General features: G+C 44.1%; 1 protein-coding gene across 1 annotated transcript in view; it reads right to left on the bottom strand.

The window, feature by feature from the left end:
* LOC124804616 (probable E3 ubiquitin-protein ligase HERC1) overlaps positions 1-21,308 on the bottom strand; it is a 790,356-nt gene that overhangs the window by 522,661 nt on the left and 246,387 nt on the right. The window contains exons 19-20 of the mRNA XM_047264817.1: positions 13,524-13,702; positions 13,059-13,242 (exon numbers count right to left, since the gene is read on the bottom strand). Coding sequence (XP_047120773.1) covers positions 13,059-13,242; positions 13,524-13,702 — 363 coding nt within the window. The remainder of the gene's footprint in view (positions 1-13,058; positions 13,243-13,523; positions 13,703-21,308) is intronic.

Here is a 21,308-nt window from a genome sequence, read left to right as displayed (position 1 = left end):
CTACAGCAAGAAGTGTTAACGGCGCACGGAGGCAATATTGCAGAATGCTCCACTTCGACTACTCAGTGCAATGAACAAGAAAAAGTTTACTAGCAATACATTAAGAGGTCACTGTGCTCATTGGCTACATAAGAAAACACAGACCTCCACATGCTGTATTACAATGCCTTTCACTGTACTGACTACACTGAAGAGCCAAAGAAATTGGTACAGCTGCCTAATACTGTGTAGGGCCCCCGTGAGAAAGCAGAAGTGCCGCAACACGACATGGCATGGACTCAACTAATGTCTGAAGTAGTGCTGGAGGGAACTGACACCATGAATCCTGCAGGGCTGTTCATAAATCTGTAAGAGTACAAGGGGATGGAGATCTCTTCTCAACAGCACATTGGAGGCATCCCAGATATAATCAATAATGTTCATGTCTGGGGTGTTTGGTGGCCAGTGGAAGTGTTTAAACTCAAAAGAGTGTTCCTGAAATTACTCTGTAGCAATTCTGGGCATGTAGGGTTCGCATTGTCCTGCTGGAATTGCCAAAGTCCGTCAGAATGCACAATGGACACGAATAGCTGCAGATGATCAGACAGGATGCTTACGTATGTGCCACCTGTCAGCGTCATACATATCACTCCAACTGCACATGCCCCACACCATTACAGAGCTTCCACCAGCCTGACCAGTCCCCTGCTGACATGCAGGGTTCATGAATTCATAAGGTTGTCTTCATACACTTCACGTCCATCCGCTCAACACAATTTGAAAAGAGACTCATCCCACCAGCCAACATGTTTCCAGTCATCAACAGTCCAGGTGAGGTGTTAAGGTTTGTATCTTGCAGTCATCAAGGCTCCGAAAGCCCATATCGATGATGTTTCGTTGAATGGTTTGCACGCTGACACTTGTTGATGGCCCAGCATTGAAATCTGCTGAAATTTGCGAATGGGTTGCACTTCTGTCATGTTGAATGATTCTCTTCATTCATCGTAGATCCCATTCTTGGAGGATCTTTTCCTGGCTGCAGCTATGTTGGAGATTTGATGTTTTACTGGATTCCTGACATTCACAGTACACTTGTGAAATGGTCATACAGGAAAATCCCCACTTCATCACTACCTCGGAGATGCTGTGTCCCACTGCCCGTGCACCAACTATAGAACCACATTCAGACTCACTCAAATCTTGATAACTTGCCATTGTAGCAGCAGTAACCAATCCAACAGCTGTGCCAGATACTTTTTGTTTTATCTAGGCGCTGCATACTGCAGTGGCGTATTCTGCCTGTTTACTTACCTCTGTCATTTTAATATGTATGCCTATACTTAGTTTCTCTGGCGCTACAGTGTAGCTCAATTACCTTGTACCCAGATACCAATTTCAATTTTTTGATGAGTCTTTGCTTGCTGTTACACATTTGTGATTTTTTTTTAAAAACTGATGAAATACATTTCACAAATTATTGTATAAACATTGTATCACACATTTAATTTCCTTAGATTTTGTACAATGTCTTGGAGAGGATTAAGATTTTTAATCAGACATGTCGATTATATATATGTTTTTGCTCATATTTTGGTGGTTTTAATGTTTTACCCCATGAACCATGGACCTTGTCATTGGTGTGGTGGCTTGCATGCCTCAGTGATACAGACAGCCATATCGTAGGTGCAACCACAAAGAAGAGGTAGCTGTTGAGCGGATCGAGAAATGCGTGTTTCCTGAAGAGGGCAGCAGCCATTTCAGTAGTTGTAGGGGCAACAGTCCAGATGGTTGATTGAAGTGGCCTTGTAACATCAACCAAACCAACATTGTTGTGCTGGTACTGCAAACGGATGAAAGACAGGAGAAACTACGGTCGCAATTTTTCCCCAAGGGCACACAGCTTTACTGTATGTTTAAATGACGATGGCGTCCTCTTGGATGAAATATACCAGAGGTAAAATAGTACCCCATTCAGATCTCCGGGCAGGAACTACTCAGGAGGATATTATTATCAGGAGAAACAAAACTGGCGTTCTATGGATCAGAGTGTGGAATGTCAGATATCTTAATCAGGCAGGTAGGTTAGAAAATTTAAAAATGAAAATGGATACATTATAGTTAGATACAGTGGGAATTACTGAAATTCGGTGGCAGGAGGAACAGGACTTCTGGTTGAGGTAAATACAGGGTTATAAATACAAAATCAAATAGAGGTAATGCAGAAGTACGTTTAATAATGAATAAAATAATTGGAACATGGATAAGTTACTATGAAAAGCAGAGCAAATGCATTATTGCAGAATAGATAGACACAAAGCCCATGCCTACCACAGTAGTACAAGTTTCTATGCCAATTAGCTCCACAGATGATGGAGAGATTGAAGAAATATATTATGAAATAAAAGAAATTATTCAGATAGTTATGGAAGACAAAAATTCAATAGCCATGGGGGATTTGATTTTGATTTGAGTTGATTTACTGCTCATTTAGAGACCTGTTGCCATTTTATAACAGGTTGTTCATTTTATAGCTTTTCATGTAGATTGTTGTTGTTGTTGTTGTTGTTGTTGTTGTAGTCTTCAGTCCTGAGCCTGGTTTGATGCAGCTCTCCATGCTACTCTATCCTGTGCAAGCCTCTTCATCTCTCAGTATCTACTGCAGCCTACAACCTTCTGAATCTGCTTAGTGTGTTACCCTCCACGCTGCCCTCCAATACTAAATTGGTGATCCCAGGATGCTTCAGAACATGTCCTACCAACCGATCCCTTCTTGTAGTCCAGTTGTGCCACAAACTCCTCTTCTCCTCAATTCTATTCAATACCTCCTCATTAGTTATGTGATCTACCCATCTAATCTTCAGCATTCTTCTGTAGCACACCATTTCAAAAGCTTCTATTCTCTTCTTGACCAAACTATTTATCGTCCATGTTCCACTTCCATACATGGCTACACTCCACACAAATACTTTCAGAAACGACTTCCTGACACTTAAATCAATACTGGATGTTAACAAATTTCTCTTCTTCAGAAATGCTTTCCTTGCCACTGCCAGTCTACATTTTATATCCTCTCTACTTCGACCGTTATCAGTTATTTTACTCCCCAAATAGCAAAACTCCTTTACTACTTTAAGTGTCTCATTTCCTAATATAATTCTCGCAACATCACCCGATTTAATTCGACTACATTCCATTATCCTCGTTTTGCTTTGGTGATGTTCATCTTATACCCTCCTTTCAAGACACTGTCCATTCCGTTCAACTGCTCTTCCAAGTCCTTTGCTATCTCTGACAATTACAATGTCATCGGAGAACGTCAAAGTTTTTATTTCTTCTCCATGGATTTTAATATCTACTCCGAACTTTTCTTTTGTTTCCTTTACTGCTTGCTCAATATACAGATTGAATAGCATCTGGGAGTGGCTACAACCATGTCTCACTCCCTTCCCAACCACTGCTTCCCTTTCATGTCCCTCAACTCTTATAACTGCCATCTGTTTTCTGTACAAATTGTAACCAGCCTTTCGCTCCCTGTATTTTATCCCTGCCACCTTTAGAATTTGAAAGAGAGTATTCCAGTCAACATTGTCAAAAGCTTTCTCTAAGTCTACAAATGCTAGAAATGTAGGTTTGCCTTTCCTTAATCTTTCTTCTAAGATAAGACGTAGGGTCAGTATTGCCTCACGTATTACAACATTTCTACGGAATCCAAACTGATCTTCCCCGAGGTCAGCTTCTACCAGTTTTTCCATTTGTCTGTAAAGAATCTGCGTTAGTATTTTGCAGCTGTGACTTATTAAACTGATAGTTCGGTAATTTTTACATCTGTCAACACCTGCTTTCTTAGGGATTGAAATTATTATATTCTTCTTGAAGTCTGATGGAATTTCGCCTGTCTCATACATCTTGCTCACCAGATGGTAGAGTTTTGCCAGGACTGGTTCTCCCAAGACTGTCAGCAGTTCTAATGGAATGTTGTCTACTCCCGGGGCTTGTTTCGACTTAGGTCTTTCAGTGCTTAGTCAAACTCTTCACGCAATATCATATCTCCCACTTCATCTTCATCTACCTCCTCTTCCATTTCCATAATATCGTCCTCAAGAACATTGCCCCTGTATAGACCCTCTATATACTCCTTCCACCTTTCTGCTTTCCCTTCTTTGCTTAGAACTGGGTTTCCATCAAAGCTCTTGATATTCATGCAAGTGGTTCTCTTTTCTCCAAAGGTCTCTTTAATTTTCCTGTAGGCAGAATCTATCTTACCCCTCATGAGATAAGCCTCTACATCTTTACATTTGTCCTCTAGCCATCCCTGCTTAGCCATTTTGGACTTCCTGTCGATCTCATTTTTGAGACGTTTGTATTCCTTTTTGCCTGCTTCACTTGCTGCATTTTTGTATTTTCTCCTTTCATAAATTACATTCAGTATCTCTTCTGTTACCCAAGGATTTCTACTAGCCCTTGTCTTTTTACCTACTTGATCCTCTGCTGCCTTCACTATTTCATTCCTCAAAGCTACCCATTCTTCTTCTACTGTATTTCTTTCCCCCATTCCTGTCAATTGTTCCCTTATGCTCTCTCTGAAACTCTGTACAACCACTTGTTCTTTCATTTTATCCAGGTCCCATCTCCTTAAATTCCCACCTTTTTGCAGTTTCTTCAGTTTTAATCATGTAGATTACAAAACATATTCCATATTAAAAACAACAATTATTGTTTTCATGAATTGCAATGGAAGTAATAATAAATTAAAAATACATTAGAAATTGAAAAGAAAGAAACACAAAAAATATTCAAATTTTAATAAGATATGATGATAGACGATAGGAACAACTTGGATAGTAAGAAAGAGAGAGAGAGAGAGAGAGAGAGAGAGAGAGAGAGAGAGAAATGTTAATCTATCTGAGCCAGCCTGGTCTGAAAGCCTTGGAGCTACTTTGAGCCTTGCAGTCACAGTTCACTACAGTTTAATTTATGGATTAATATTTCTAAACACCATTTACAAAAACTCTACAACTATTATGTACATTGTGGAAAGTGCAGTGGTGTGTGGGTGTAAAGTATGTTATTTCTTGGGGTTATTAATTAACCTTCAGTTCCTATATTAGGTGTTTTGAGTTTTACCTGTTATGTTGCTTATATGCTAAGGGTTCAGTTACAAATGTTACATCCCAACAATGGTGCAATGGCTGCGGGATGGATATACCTGCTGTTTATACAGACTTGATAGCATTACACCATTTATTCTGGTACAGTTTAATTATTTTAGATGTTGTGTAAGGTTGTCTGTGGTACGTTTTCATGAAGATGTTTGCTGTTTGAGTGAGAGTTTGTGTGTGTGTGTGTGTGTGTGTGTGTGTGTGTGTGTGTGTGTGTTTTTCGGTACTGCTGTCTGTGTTAGTGCAAAAACTGGAACTGCTGTATTACGTGCTTCATGTGTGTTGCAATGTTTTGTACACAGCCGTGTCCATCTGTATTCGTATGTAATGTCGTTGAGACATCATCAGTGATTTTGTTTACTATTTCCCACTCATCTTTGTCTCTTATTGCCCGTATCATGTCATTGTTATACTGCGTTGGTGTCTGGCGTGCTGCTCTGCATTGGTGACAGTGAAAAAGTATGTGTTCTGGGGATCCATGTTACTGACATTTACAAGCAGCATTCTGGCTGTGGCCTCCGCAATGTAAGAGTGCAGGGTAAAGGCCGTGACCTGTCAAAGTGAACCACACCTTGACTGGGATTGATGTAGCTCAGTCTCAGACATTCCCTGATGTCCAGGAAGAACTGATATACCCTATGGCCCTTATTGCTTAATTCCCATTCCCTTTGCCATGTATCCACCCACCATTTAACGAGTTGGTGCTGCTCGATTATATCATGTCCAAGAATCTCGATTATATTCTCCTGTCTCCTCCTCCTCAGCCAGTACATTGTAGCCTAAAACCGAATGGTTATGTTGATAGGGAAGGTTCCGAGCACCACGTATAGTGATTCCAGCTCCTGACAGCCTTACCATGGGACTTCTCTGCCCTCGCCACACGATGTTCGGATTCATCACCACACGTGCTCAGTAGGCCCGTGCACTGGCTGCAAAACAGACCACAGTCTCAAAGAGTTCACAATGGTAAGTTCACAGTGAGTATAACGGTGCCATGAAGAGTGTTATGTTGAGTCTGGCCATCTTGTGCAGCCCTATCAGTCGTTGTTCTGATGTGTTTGGCAAATGACAGTCATTCGTCCAGCTGCACACCAAGATATCATGTTTTCCATTGTCTGCATATGCTAATGTCGTGTAGTTCTATGGCAGTATTACTTTTTAGTGTTCCTTTGAGTAGTATATAAACTGTTTTGTGTAGAGTCATCTGAAGTTTATTATGTTTGCACCACTGGCAAACGAAGGACTCGAATTTGACAGTTGGAAAAGGAAGAGGAGGAAAAGTAGTGGATGAATATGGACTGGGGATAAGGAATGACAAAGGAAGCCGCCTGGTAAAATTTTGCACAGGGCATAGCCTTTCGCTCCCTGTATTTTACCCCTGCCACCTTTAGAATTTGAAAGAGAGTGTTCCAGTCAACATTGTCAAAAGCTTTCTCTAAGTCTACAAATGCTAGAAACGTAGGTTTGCCTTTCCTTAATCTTTCTTCTAAGGTAAGTCGTAAGGTCAGTATCACTTCACGTGTTCCAGTATTTCTACGGAATCCAAACTGATCTTCCCCGATGTTGGCTTCTACCAGTTTTTCGATTCGTCTGTAAAGAATTCGCGTTAGTATTTTGCAGCTGTGACTTATTAAACTGATAGTTCGGTATTGTTCACATCTGTCAACACCTGCTTTCTTTGGGATTGGAATTATTATATTCTTTTTGAAGTCTGAGGGTACTTCGCGTGTCTCATACATCTTTCTCACCAGATGGTAGAGTTTTATCAGGACTGGTTCTCCCAAGGCTGTCAGTAGTTCTAATGGAATGTTGTCTACACCCGGGGCCTTGTTTCAACTAAGGTCTTTCAGTGCTCTGTCAAACTCTTCACGCAGTATCGTATCTCCCATTTCATCTTCATCTACATTCTCTTCCATTTCTATTGTCCTCAAGTACATCACCCTTGTATAGACCCTCTATATACTCCGTCCATCTTTCTGCTTTCCCATCTTTGGTTAGAACTGGGTTTCCATCTGAGATCTTGATATTCATACAAGTGGTTCTCTTTTCTCCAAAGGACTCTTTAATTTTCCTGTAGGCAGTATCTATCTTACCCCTAGTGAGAGAAGCCTCTACATCCTTACATTTGTCCTCTAGCCATCCCTGCTTAGCCATTTTGCACTTCCTGTCAACCTCATTTTTGAGATGTTTGTATTCCTCTTTGTCTGCTTCATTTACTGCATTTTTATATTTTCTTCTATCATCAATTAAATTCAATATTTCTTCTGTTACCCAAGGATTTCTACTAGCCCTCATCTTTTTACCTACTTGATCCTCTGCAGCCTTCACTACTTCATCCCTCAGAGCTACCCATTCTTCTTCTACTGTACTTCTTTCCCCCACTGCTGTCAATTGTTCCCTTATGCTCTCCCTGAAACTCTGTACAACCTCTGGTTCTTTCAGTTTATCCAGGTCCCATCTCCTTAAATTGCCACCTTTTTGCAGTTTCTTCAGTTTTAATCTGCAGTTCATAACCAATAGATTGTGGTCAGAGTCCACATCTGCCCCTGGAAATGTCTTACAATTTAAAACCTGGTTCCTAAATCTCTGTCTTACCATTATACACTCCTGGAAATGGAAAAAAGAACACATTGACACCGGTGTGTCAGACCCACCATACTTGCTCCGCACACTGCGAGAGGGCTGTACAAGCAATGATCACACGCACGGCACAGCGGACACACCAGGAACCGCGGTGTTGGCCGTCGAATGGCGCTAGCTGCGCAGCATTTGTGCACCGCCGCCGTCAGTGTCAGCCAGTTTGCCGTGGCATACGGAGCTCCATCGCAGTCTTTAACACTGGTAGCATGCCGCGACAGCGTGGACGTGAACCGTATGTGCAGTTGACGGACTTTGAGCGAGGGCGTATAGTGGGCATGCGGGAGGCCGGGTGGACGTACCGCCGAATTGCTCAACACGTGGGGTGTGAGGTCTCCACAGTACATCGATGTTGTCGCCAGTGGTCGGCGGAAGGTGCACGTGCCCGTCGATCTGGGACCGGACCGCAGCGACGCACGGATGCACGCCAAGACCGTAGGATCCTACGCAGTGCCGTAGGGGACCGCACCGCCACTTCCCAGCAAATTAGGGACACTGTTGCTCCTGGGGTATCGGCGAGGACCATTCCCAACCGTCTCCATGAAGCTGGGCTACGGTCCCGCACACCGTTAGGCCGTCTTCCGCTCACGCCCCCAACATCGTGCAGCCCGCCTCCAGTGGTGTCGCGACAGGCGTGAATGGAGGGACGAATGGAGACGTGTCGTCTTCAGCGATGAGAGTCGCTTCTGCCTTGGTGCCAATGATGGTCGTATGCGTGTTTGGCGCCGAGCAGGTGAGCGCCACAATCAGGACTGCATACGACCGAGGCACACAGGGCCAACACCCGGCATCATGGTGTGGGGAGCGATCTCCTACACTGGCCGTACACCACTGGTGATCGTCGAGGGGACACTGAATAGTGCACGGTACATCCAAACCGTCATCGAACCCATCGTTCTACCATTCCTAGACCGGCAAGGGAACTTGCTGTTCCAACAGGACAGTGCACGTCCGCATGTATCCCGTGCCACCCAACGTGCTCTAGAAGGTGTAAGTCAACTACCCTGGCCAGCAAGATCTCCGGATCTGTCCCCCATTGAGCATGTTTGGGACTGGATGAAGCGTCGTCTCACGCGGTCTGCGCGTCCAGCACGAACGCTGGTCCAACTGAGGCGCCAGGTGGAAATGGCATGGCAAGCCGTTCCACAGGACTACATCCAGCATCTCTACGATCGTCTCCATGGGAGAATAGCAGCCTGCATTGCTGCGAAAGGTGGATATACACTGTACTAGTGCCGACATTGTGCATGCTCTGTTGCCTGTGTCTATGTGCCTGTGATTCTGTCAGTGTGATCATGTGATGTATCTGACCCCAGGAATGTGTCAATAAAGTTTCCCCTTCCTGCGACAATGAATTCATGGTGTTCTTATTTCAATTTCCAGGAGTGTATAATCTATCTGATACCTTTTAGTATCTCCGGGATTCTTCCATGTATACAACCTTCTTTTATGATTCTTGAACCAAGTGTTAGCTATGATTAAGTTATGCTCTGTGCAAAATTCTACCAGACGGCTCCCTCTTTCATTTCTTAGCCCCAATCCATATTCACCTACTATGTTTCCTTCTCTCCCTTTTCCTACACTCGAATTCCAGTCACCCATGACTATTAAATTTTTGTCTCCCTTCACTATCTGAATATTTTCTTTTATCTCATCATACATTTCATCAATTTCTTCTTCATCTGCAGAGCTAGTTGGCATATAAACTTGTACTACTGTAGTAGGTGTGGGCTTCATGTCTATCTTGGCCACAATAATGCGTTCACTATGCTGTTTGTAGTAGCTTACCCACACGCCTATTTTTTTATTCATTATTAAACCTACCCCTGCATTACCTCTATTTGATTTTGCATTTATAACCCTGTATTCACCTGACCAAAAGTCTTGTTCCTCCTGCCACCGAACTTCACTAATTCCCACTATATCTAACTTTAACCTATTCATTTCCCTTTTTAAATTTTCTAACCTACCAGCTTGATTAAGGGATCTGACATTCCATGCTCTGATCCGTAAAATGCCAGTTTTCTTTCTCCTGATAACAACGTCCTCTTGAGTAGTCCCCGCCCGGAGATCCGAATGGGGGACTATTTTAACCTCCAGAATATTTTACCCAAGAGGATGCTATCATCATTTAACCATACAGTAAAGCTGCATGCCCTCGGGAAAAATTACGGCTGCAGTTTCCCCTTGCTTTCAGCCATTCGCAGTACCAGCACAGCAAGGCCGTTTTGGTTATTGTTACAACGCCAGATCAGTCAATCATCCAGACTGTTGCCCCTGCAACTACTGAAAAGGCTGCTGCCCCTCTTCAGGAACCACACGTTTGTCTGGCCCCTCATCAGATACCCCTCCGTTGTGGTTGCACCTACGGTACAGCCATCTGTATCATTGAGGCATGCAAGCCACCCCACCAACGTCAAGGTCCATGGTTCATGGTTCATGGTTCATGTACCATAAGATATTCGAAGTAGCTTTTCAGTGGTAATTTTAGTGTGTCCACATCAGTTGAACTTGATAATATTTCTAGTTGGAGACGAGCTCCAATGCCTGTACAGCCAGCATAATGAGTCGTACAGGCGAGTGTGTGTGTGTGTGTGTGTGTGTGTGTGTGTGTGTGTGTGTAGTCTCTACTATTAGATCAGTTGCATTTCATTCGGCTAATTTCTACTGTATCTTCATGTTTGTGAATAATTTTCATCTGGTCACAGTTTGATTGATTGGTTCAAAACTGTATCATGTGTGGTTTAGATTCCACCCATTTAGCCCTAAGTCTTGTAAAAAGGTCAAATGTTTTGTAAAATGATTTGCCTAAGAATAAGAAATAAAATAGATTAGAGAAATATTTGATGTACCTGTGAATGACGCTTTGAAATCATGCATGGCACATGAGATACCAATACTGAATTAAATTCAATGTTTAACTTAAAATCTTAGTTATTTAAAGAGTGCTAGGGGAAAAAAATACAGTAGACGAAGAATGGGTAGCTTTGAGGGATGAAGTAGTGAAGGCAGCAGAGGATCAAGTAGGTAAAAAGACGAGGGCTAGTAGAAATCCTTGGGTAACAGAAGAAATACTGAATTTAATTGATGAAAGGAGAAAATATAAAAATGCAGTAACTGAAACAGGCAAAAAGGAATACAAACGTCAAAAATGAGATCGACAGGAAGTGCAAAATGGCTAAGCAGGGATGGCTAGAGGACAAATGTAAGGATGTAGAGGCCTATCTCACTAGGGGTAAGATAGATACCGCCTACAGGAAAATTAAAGAGACCTTTGGAGATAAGAGAACGACTTGTATGAATATCAAGAGCTCAGATGGAAACCCAGTTCTAAGCAAAGAAGGGAAAGCAGAAAGGTGGAAGGAGTATATAGAGGGTCTATACAAGGGCGATGTACTTGAGGACAATATTATGGAAATGGAAGAGGATGTAGATGAAGATGAAATGGGAGATATGATACTGCGTGAAGAGTTTGACAGAGCACTGAAAGACCTGAGTCGAAACAAGGCCCCCGGAGTAGACAATATTCCATTGGAACTACTGACGGCCGTGGGAGAGCCAGTCCTGACAAAACTCTACCATCTGGTGAGCAAGATGTATGAAACAGGCGAAATACCCTCAGACTTTAAGAAGAATATAATAATTCCAATCCCAAAGAAAGCAGGTGTTGACAGATGTGAAAATTACCGAACTATCAGCTTAATAAGTCACAGCTGCAAAATACTAACACGAATTTTTTACAGACGAATGGAAAAAGTAGTAGAAGCCAACCTCGGGGAAGATCAGTTTGGATTCCGTAGAAACACTGGAACACGTGAGGCAATACTGACCTTACGACTTATCTTAGAAGAAAGATTAAGGAAAGGCAAACCTACGTTTCTAGCATTTGTAGACTTAGAGAAAGCTTTTGACAATGTTGACTGGAATACTCTCTTTCAAATTCTAAAGGTGGCAGGGGTAAAATACAGGGAGCGAAAGGCTATTTACAATTTGTACAGAAACCAGATGGCAGTCGAGGGACATGAAAGGGAAGCAGTGGTCGGGAAGGGAGTAAGACAAGGTTGTAGCCTCTCCCCGATGTTGTTCAATCTGTATATTGAGCAAGCAGTAAAGGAAACAAAAGAAAAATTAGGAGTAGGTATTAAAATTCATGGAGAAGAAATAAAAACTTTGAGGTTCGCCGATGACATTGTAATTCTGTCAGAGACAGCAAAGGACTTGGAAGAGCAGTTGAACGGAATGGACAGTGTCTTGAAAGGAGGATATAAGATGAACATCAACAAAAGCAAAACGAGGATAATGGAATGTAGTCGAATTAAGTCGGCTGTTGCTGAGGGAATTAGATTAGGAAATGAGGCACTTAAAGTAGTAAAGGAGTTTTGCTATTTGGGGAGCAAAATAACTGATGATGGTCGAAGTAGAGAGGATATAAAATGTAGGCTGGCAATGGCAAGGAAAGCGTTTCTGAAGAAGAGAAATTTGTTAACATCGAGTATAGATTTAAGTGTCAGGAAGTCGTTTCTGAAAGTATTTGTATGGAGTGTAGCCATGTATGGAAGTGAAACATGGACGATAAATAGTTCGGGCAAGAAGAGAATAGAAGCTTTCGAAATGTGATGCTACAGAAGAATGCTGAAGATTAGATGGGTAGATCACATAACTAATGAGGAAGTATTGAATAGGATTGGGGAGAAGAGAAGTTTGTGGCACAACTTGACCAGAAGAAGGGATCGGTTGGTAGGACATGTTCTGAGGCATCAAGGGATCACCAAGTTAGTATTGGAGGGCAGCGTGGAGGGTAAAAATCGCAGAGGGAGACCAAGAGATGAATACACTAAGCAGATTCAGAAGGATGTAGGTTGCAGTAGGTACTGGGAGATGAAAAAGCTTGCACAGGATAGAGTAGCATGGAGAGCTGCATCAAACCAGTCTCAGGACTGAAGACCACAACAACAACAACAACAACAACAACAGAGGATATTTGTCTGGCAGAATTTCATTCAGTGGTCTCCTTACATCATTAACATATGACTATCTCAGCTGCTGTACGTCATTTCAAGCATAATTCAAAGGCATGTTCAAATGTTTCTCTAATATATTTTCTTTCTTATTTTCAGACGAATTATTTTACAAAACATTTGACCATCCATCACCTCCTCCCATATACATTACACATCACTATAGATCAAAGTTATACGAACTGTCACAAAATATCCCATGGTCAACCACACATCAAATCCTACACCTTGTGATTTATTACATTACTCATGCAGCTGCAATTACCTTGAGTTGGGATCACGTAGAAGCTGAGACTTCCCTGTTTCAGGAACATCACTTTCTTCACTATCATCTGGTCCTTTTAAAACAATGAGCAGGAACAAACAGTGTTTCAGAATCACTTTACACTGGTCTTCAAAATCATTTGCAATTAATAGCCCATCGCTATCATTGTGAGTATCCTCCAAATCTAGAACAAGGCACATAACTGACTGGAATTAAGTACGAATAACAAATTGCTACAATTAAAAATAAAAAGATATTATTTACAGAAAAATTACATGAACTCAAGATAGAAAATCTGTTGACTGTCAAAAGTTTTCAATCACAACAGTTTGAAACTGTGTTGGAATTTGTCCAAAGCACACTGGATGGTTCAGTTCTACAATTATAGTATGCAAAAGACAATAACCTAGATTATAAAGAAACAAAAACCAACATATTTAAGATACAATAAAGCGTTCATCATACCAGTGTCATCCAATCGATCCTGTCCATTCTCTTCTTCTGGCTCGTGTTCGTGCTCCGAAAGATATGCACTGTCATCAGCTGTTTCCAAATTATTCTCTGGTTTCTTTGATGACAAAAGTCTCTGGCGCTGTTGGAATACCAGCTGATATAGTTCACAAATGACTGTGTTTTCTCTGCCCCTATAGGAAAGAAGTCATTGTCAGAATATATACTAATTTCTACTCTAAAATGTACAATATCAAGCCTGGTTTCACAAACTGCAAGGATGAATATGTGTGTGTGTGTGTGTGTGTGTGTGTGTGTGTGTGTGTGTGTGTGTGTGTGTGCACGTGTGTGCGTGCATATAAATAGCTTTTGCTGGTATTGGATACCATTCAATGACATTTAATGTAAGAGACTCTTCAAGTACATGAAGAACATACAAATAAATTTATACTGGAAAGAGCCTCTCCTCAAAATCTAATTACATATTCATCATTTCCTTGAGTTCGTCAAATTTCTAGTGGAGCAAGGGAATGGCCAAATAAATTAAATGAAATGCAATCAAAGCACAACCACAAATCAAACAAGACAAGGATGTTAATTTACAAACATCCTGAATAATGGCAAATATAAATGACATATACTGCGTCGTATCTGCTGATGGTACAGAAGCTGCAGCAAATAAAGAAAACATACAAAATATGATAAATTGTAGATATTTTTGCAAATTCCTGTCAACAGGTATGCAAGAATTCATGCTATGATGTCTGTGAGAACTATGTTCCCATGGGATCTAGTGGGATGTTGCAAGAGTGGTATAGGGGATATCAGATGCATATGGGAGTAGGCAACACATTTTTCAAGTGACAAATACAATACACTGCATTTTAGTTATGTTGTTCTACATTTGGTTATGTTTCTTTTTGTCACACATATTACTCACTGTTCAGTATCATTTAAATTAATTTAATGACCTACAGAAGGCAATTTTTATCATTTCATTCCATATGCAAACTTATAAAATTACATACATCACAGCTTCTTGTTTATATATTTCAGTTCAGCTAATGTAGAAGCTTCAAAACAATTTTTGGACAGAATACACAAATTTGTACCACAGAAGTTTCTGGAATGCATTGTAAAGTGACACAGCTGATCATACAAAAGGTACACACTTCCAACCCTTCACAACCTTTAACATGATTTTAAGACATCTTTATGTTTCAATTAATAATTGTTCAGCATTGGAATGTTTGTAAATGAAGGCAACTGGAACAATAAAGTGTTTTACTTATAATTTGCATATTTCAAAGATAACTGTTTAGACATAAAATTTCACAAATTTCTGTAGTAATTTTAAATGTTTACTTTGTTATGTAGAAACTTAGAACTTTGTCAATATTAAGTCTTCACTGAAGAGAACCTGCTAGTAGCAAAATGTGTGTAATATCCCTGACTATTATTTATTTATAAAGGGTGAACCAGACAAACTTCCAGAAATTGTTCAGGATACCTTCTGAGTATTTCTGTATAAGAGACCCACAGTTACAGAGCTGGTTACAGAGTAATAATGTAATTATGATTTTTTGGTTTTGCTTATTTCTATGAAAATACTTCCACAACAGTGAAGAAACATACATCATACAACACAGAGTGCTGCAACAACCTTCATATGCAAAAGTGCTGTGACATGATTGCTGTTGATGCAGGAACAACTCTGCGTAACATCATCACATCGCTGTTCCGTTGCATTCAGGGAATGCGTATCAGCCAACTCTTCATCAGTAAACCTGTCCATAGTACTGATATGCATCACTGTTAACAATGCCAGAAAACAAAATCTCTAAACAGAACTGTGCAGTACTGAATGCAAGATTGAGAGCAAAGAGTAAAGTGGACTTTTTCACTGTCTACAGCAAGTGAATAGAACAAGTTGAGTTCCAAACAAGACACACATTGCTATTTTTGACATCACTGTTGTGTACTATTCATTGCAATACAGAAACAAAGCCAATTGGGGCACGAAACCAAATGAAATGCAATAACTCTGTAGCGAGCTGCCAGAAACCACGGGGCTCTTATACCAAAATGTTCTGAAGGTATCTCAGAACAATCCCTGAAAGTTTTTTGGAGTCCGTTTTTGCTGTAGCCACCAGAAAGATCGCGGGAGGCGCACATTGGCACGGCGCGTCACGGACGGTAGTTGCTGCAAGTAGAGTCCCGTCCACCAGAGGGCACGCGAGAATTCGGACGCGACCTCTGCCGGCATAACAACAACAACAACAACAACAACAACAACTCCGGCAGCATGGGCCGGGCCTGGTCAGTTCACATCGGGCAGGTCTAGCAGACAGTTCCCGGTCTACACTAGGTGAAGCGCGACGGAAACGTGAATCGTGTTACTACACAATTGGCAACGAGTAGGGTCGTTCTTTCGCGTGTTGCGTCGCTGTTCCGGTTTCGCAGCTTCTCCACGGCATGGAGGATTTGGTGCAGGTTTTGGTTGCGCAGCAGACAGAGCTCATGGCCACCATGAAGCAAGTGCTTCCGGCGTTGCTCTCCACGCCGTCTGCTCCGGCGCAGTTCCCTCCTCCCTTTCCCCCGTATGATGAGATGGCGGAGGATTGGGACGCATATGAACATCGCCTTCGGCAGCATTTCCAGGCGTTTCATGTTGCCGATGCGGAGGTATGTCGTGCTCTTTTCTTGTCTTGGATATCTCCCTCACTGTATCACGTTTTGCGGCAGCTAGCGCCATTGCAGGAACCCTCGTCCTTGTCTTTTGACGCATTGTGTTCCTTCCTGTCTTCATATTATCGCCGCCGCACGCATGTTGTGGCGGCTAGGGTCGAGTTCTATCAATGCAAGAAACAGCCCCATCAGTCTTACCGAGCGTGGGCAGCTACCCTGCACGGTCTTTGTTGCAAGTGTCATTTTGTCACGGAGCAGTCGCGAGAGTCGTATGCCCACGTTATGGTACGCGACGTCATTGTTCGTTCGGTCCCTGATAGGGAGGTCCGGCAACGGGCCCTGCAGTTAGAAGCCCCCTTCCCTCGAGGAAGTCCTGTCCATTGCTCAATCGTATGAAGTCTCTCACGCAGCAGGTCAACAGCTGGAAGCGTGGTGCGACGTCGTGGAAGTTCAGGGCGGCGCGGCCGCGTCCACTGTGTCCGGGGTAGACGACATGCGAGCGGTACAATCCGGCCATTACGGCCGCTCCCGCACGGCACGTAAACAAAATTCCGGCCGCCGGCCCCTGTTGCCGTCCTGTGCGTCGTGCTATATACATCATGATCGGTCAGAATGCCCCCAGCGTTGGGCCGTTTGTCGCAAATGTAATAAAAATGGTCACATTGCTAAAGTTTGCCGCTCAGCCTCAAAAGAATCGCAGGAAGCAGGTGCAGAGGACATGAACGTTGACATTCAGGAAGTTTCATCGGGCCAGGCTCCCGACGCATCGGCACGCAAACTCTTTATCGAGGTGTCGGTTCGGTCGCGCCGGTTACAACTGCAAGTAGATACGGGCGCGGCAGTTTTGTTGTTGAATGCACAAACTTATTCCGACCTTGGATCGCCCCCGTTGGCACCAGTTTACCGGCGTCTACACGGTTATGGTAAACAGTTCATTCCCCTGTTGGGTCAATTCACTACCAACGTGACTTACAAATCAGTTACTCGGCCTATTACTTTTATTGTTGTCAGTGATGCGAGCTCCGCTAACCTTTTTGGCCTGGATGCCTTTCAAGCTTTCGGTTTTTCTATCGCTGACACCATACAGTTGGTCTCCGAAGACGTTCCCTATCAATCATTGGAATCTTTGATCTCAGACTTTCCAGATATTTTTGAGGAGGGCCTGGGGCGTGTTTCAGATTTTGAAGCTCACTTAACGTTGAACGTGTCGGCTCGCCCGCGTTTTCTATGCGCGAGGCAGATCCCCTTGGCTCTCCACCCTCAAGTAAAGGAAGAGCTAGACCGGCTGACAGCCCTAGGGGTCGTTCTTCCCATTTCTTCCAGTGAGTGGGCTTCGCCCCTCGTTATTGTAAGGAAGCCTTCGGGAAAATTACGTCTTTGTGGCGATTTCAAGGCCACCATTAATTCACAATTGGTGGTGGACACCTATCCTTTGCCTCGTGCTGATGAATTGTTCACCGCTGTGGCGGGTGGCCAATATTTTTCGAAAATAGATCTGTCGGAGGCTTATCATCAGATACCACTTGATGAGGACTCCAAATGGCTGGCGGTCGTCAACACTCCGTTTGGCCTTTACCAATACCAGTGGTTGGCCTTTGGAATATCCAGCGCCCCGGCGATATTCCAGCGTTATCTTGAGCATGTCACGTCAACAATCCCTCATTGTATTAATTACCTGGATGACATAATTGTCACAGGCCGCAGCACGAAGGAACACTTGCACAACCTTCACACCATCTTTCTCAAATTCAGGTCTGTGGGCTTGCGTTGCAACCTGCATAAGTCAACCTTCTTCCAACCGTCCATTTAGTATGTGGGCTACACCATATCTCGGCACGGCATCCAGCCACTAGGAAGTTTGGTCCAAGGTATCGTCAACCTTCCTCGGCCCGCTTCGCTGAAAGAGTTACAAGCTTTTTTAGGCAAGATAGCCTATTACCACCAGTTCATTCCCAGGGCTTCCACTATAGCCCACCCCCTGTACTGCCTTCTGCACAAGGGTGTTCCTTTTGATTGGTCGCCTGCATGTGAGCAAGCGTTCACCTCGTTGAAGGGCCTCCTCACGTCAGCCCCTTGTTTGGCTACTTTTGATTCCCATAAGCCGTTGGTCCTGGCTACAGACGCTTCGCAGTATGGGGTGGGGGCGGTCCTGGCCCATCGCAACGCAGATGGTTCCGAGCAACCACTGGCATTTGCGTCTAAAACGCTTAGTCCCGCGCAGGCCCATTACTCCCAGGAGGAAAAAGAGGCTTTGGCCATTGTCTATGCTGTTACCAAGTTTCACCCTTTCTTGTACGGCACGAAGTTTCAGTTAATCACTGACCATAAGCCGTTAATATCGTTATTTGGCCCCGTCTCTCAGATTCCGGATAGGGCAGCCCACAGACTACAGCACTGGGCCTTGTTCTTCTCTAAGTACCATTATGACATTCATTTTCACCCTACAGGACAGCATGCCAACGCCGACGCTCTTTCCTGTCTTCCGGTGGGCCCGGATCCTACGTTCGATCGAGAGGATATTATGTGTTTTCATTTGGATGTGGCGTCCCACCACGCGGTTGATGGCTTCCCGATCACTAGTTCTCGAGTCGCCAGGGAAACGGCGGCTGACCCGGTTCTCCGGCAAGTAGTTCGCCTCATTCAGCAGGGGTGGTCTTCCCGCCCTCCGGGCCGGGCCTCGGACCCTCTTCGTAATTATTTTCTTCTACGAGACCGCCTCTCGGTCTTGGAAGGAGTTCTCCTTCTGGCTACCGATGATACAGCTCCTCGCGTGGTTGTTCCTGCAGGTTTACGAAGGGAGGTCCTCACGTTATTACATGCGGGGCACTGGGGTGTTTCCCGTACTAAAACCTTGGCTCGCAGACATGTGTACTGGCCTGGTATTGACAGAGAAATTGAGCACTTGGTGGCCGCCTGTTCCCTGTGTGCGAGCCAACAAGCATCTCCCAGGGCAGCGTTCTCTTCATGGCCACCGGCAACCCAAGCACGGGAACGTGTTCACATCGATTTTGCGGGCCCGTTTCTTGATGGCTTTTGGCTCATTGTCATTGATGCTTATTCCCGATTCCCATATGTGGTTCGCTGCTCCTCAACCACTTCAGAAGTTGCAATCCAGGCACTAGCAAAAATCTTTTCTGTGGAAGGTCTGCCAATCACCCTGGTCTCGGACAATGGACCGCAGTTTATTTCGCAGACCTTCCAGGATTTTTGTAGGCACTTCGGTATTCGGCACGTTTGCTCTCCCCCCTTCCATCCACAATCGAATGGGGAAGCCGAGCGCATGGTGCGCACATTTAAGACGCAGATGAAAAAGTATGTGCACGAATTTCCTGCGGAGGAAGCATTGACGTTTTTCTTGACGGCATACCGGACCACACCAATGGGACGACGCAGCCCCGCAGAGCTCCTCCATGGACGTCAACCTAGGACTCTGCTGCACCTCCTCCGGCCTCACCTCCTCCGGCCTGGTCCTCGCCAGTCTTCACAAAAAGGAGTGCCTGGCTTTCCACTGGGTATGTCAGTCTGGGCCCGAGGGTTTGGTCGCAATCCACGTTGGATACCGGCGGTGGTCCTGCGCCGACATGGCCGCCGGCTCTATACCTTGCAGGCTGGGGACCGGGTGGTACGTCGTCACCAAAATCAGCTACGTCCACGTTCGGGCACCCACCCTCAGACCTCTTGGACACCGGCTTCCCCATGGCCGGCACCTGTGTTGGTTTCACAGGGGACATTACCTCCTCTCCCCGCTGTGACTCTGCCGCACTGCGATGGTTCTCAGCCTTTGCAACCTCCAGTAGCTCCAGCACCAGCATCACCATCGTTCGAGATGCCACAGCGAGAGCCGGCCCCCCTAGCAGGCCCGGTTTCTCAGGAGGCTGGTTCACTTGGGGTCGTCCCTTCCCCTTCGTCCCCGCCACTGGGTCTTGACTCTCCCGAGGTGGAACAGGATCCGACGTTCGACAGCTTGTCACCCGTTCTGTCCCAGACTCCGGTTGTGGGACGATGGGGGCCTCTTCATGAGGGGCACTTCCAGCCGTATTCGAAGGTTCCGGCTCGAGGGTTGGCAGATCCCCTCGACTCCGGCCATCCAATGGATGTGGAGGTCATCGCTCCGGCCCGACGCTCCACCTTCCGACGCAGTGGATCACAGTAGCTGCACCCCCCCCGAAGGAGGAGGAGTGCTGTAGCCACCAGAAAGATCGCGGGGGGGCGAACATTGGCACGGCGCGTCACGGACGGTAGTTGCTGCAAGTAGAGTCCCGTCCACCAGAGGGCACGCGAGAATTCGGACGCGACCTCTGCCGGCATAACAACAACAACAACAACAACTCCGGCAGCACGGGCCGGGCCCGGTCAGTGCACATTGGGCAGGTCTAGCAGACAGTTCCCGGTCTACACTAGGTGAAGTGCGACGGAAACGTGAATCGTGTTACTACAGTTTTGACCCTGCACAAGAGCCAGTGCCAGACCATTTGGTGAAGCCATCATAAAACAGATTTTTTTTTTTTTTTTTAATTTTAAATTAATTTATTTTTAATAGAAGTTGGATGAATCAGTTGTGTAACAGTTTGATGTCATTTTTGTGGCAGTTGCCTATGATAGTTTTTGAGAAAAATACATATGCAACAGAAAAATTAGTGTTTCATTCCACAGCTTGTATTATGATGCAAACATCTCACTGACTAAAGATAACATCCTAATTGAGTATGTAATACATTCTACATATGCCCTCTCCTGTAGCCTTACATGCTAAAAATAATTTACTTTACTTAACAGCAGTGTTGTAGCTGTGTATTTAGCTGTAGACGGGAGAGTATATCACACAATGCAGTCTCGTGGATAATGTCAACAAAAATTAATGGCCTACAAATATCTAACCTGGAAACCACTTAGCTGTATTTTAGAGGGATCAGTAGAAGTACAACTGATTTATGTTTTTATTTGCAATAATATGCACACCCCATAATGTTATGCAATGATAAATTACCTTCATAAGACGGCTTTAAAAGGATCATTTATTCCTGAGCAGTTTACATTCTCACTGCCAGAGTAGCCACTGTTGTTTTGCTAAATATTACAAGTGATACATATGAGCTCCTAGAATAAGACTGG

The sequence above is a fragment of the Schistocerca piceifrons genome, chromosome 7, assembly GCF_021461385.2.
Source record: "Schistocerca piceifrons isolate TAMUIC-IGC-003096 chromosome 7, iqSchPice1.1, whole genome shotgun sequence".
In the NCBI taxonomy this organism is placed as follows: domain Eukaryota; kingdom Metazoa; phylum Arthropoda; class Insecta; order Orthoptera; family Acrididae; genus Schistocerca; species Schistocerca piceifrons.
Note: the sequence above shows the minus strand (reverse complement) of the source record. Positions and strands in the feature narration are given on the sequence as shown.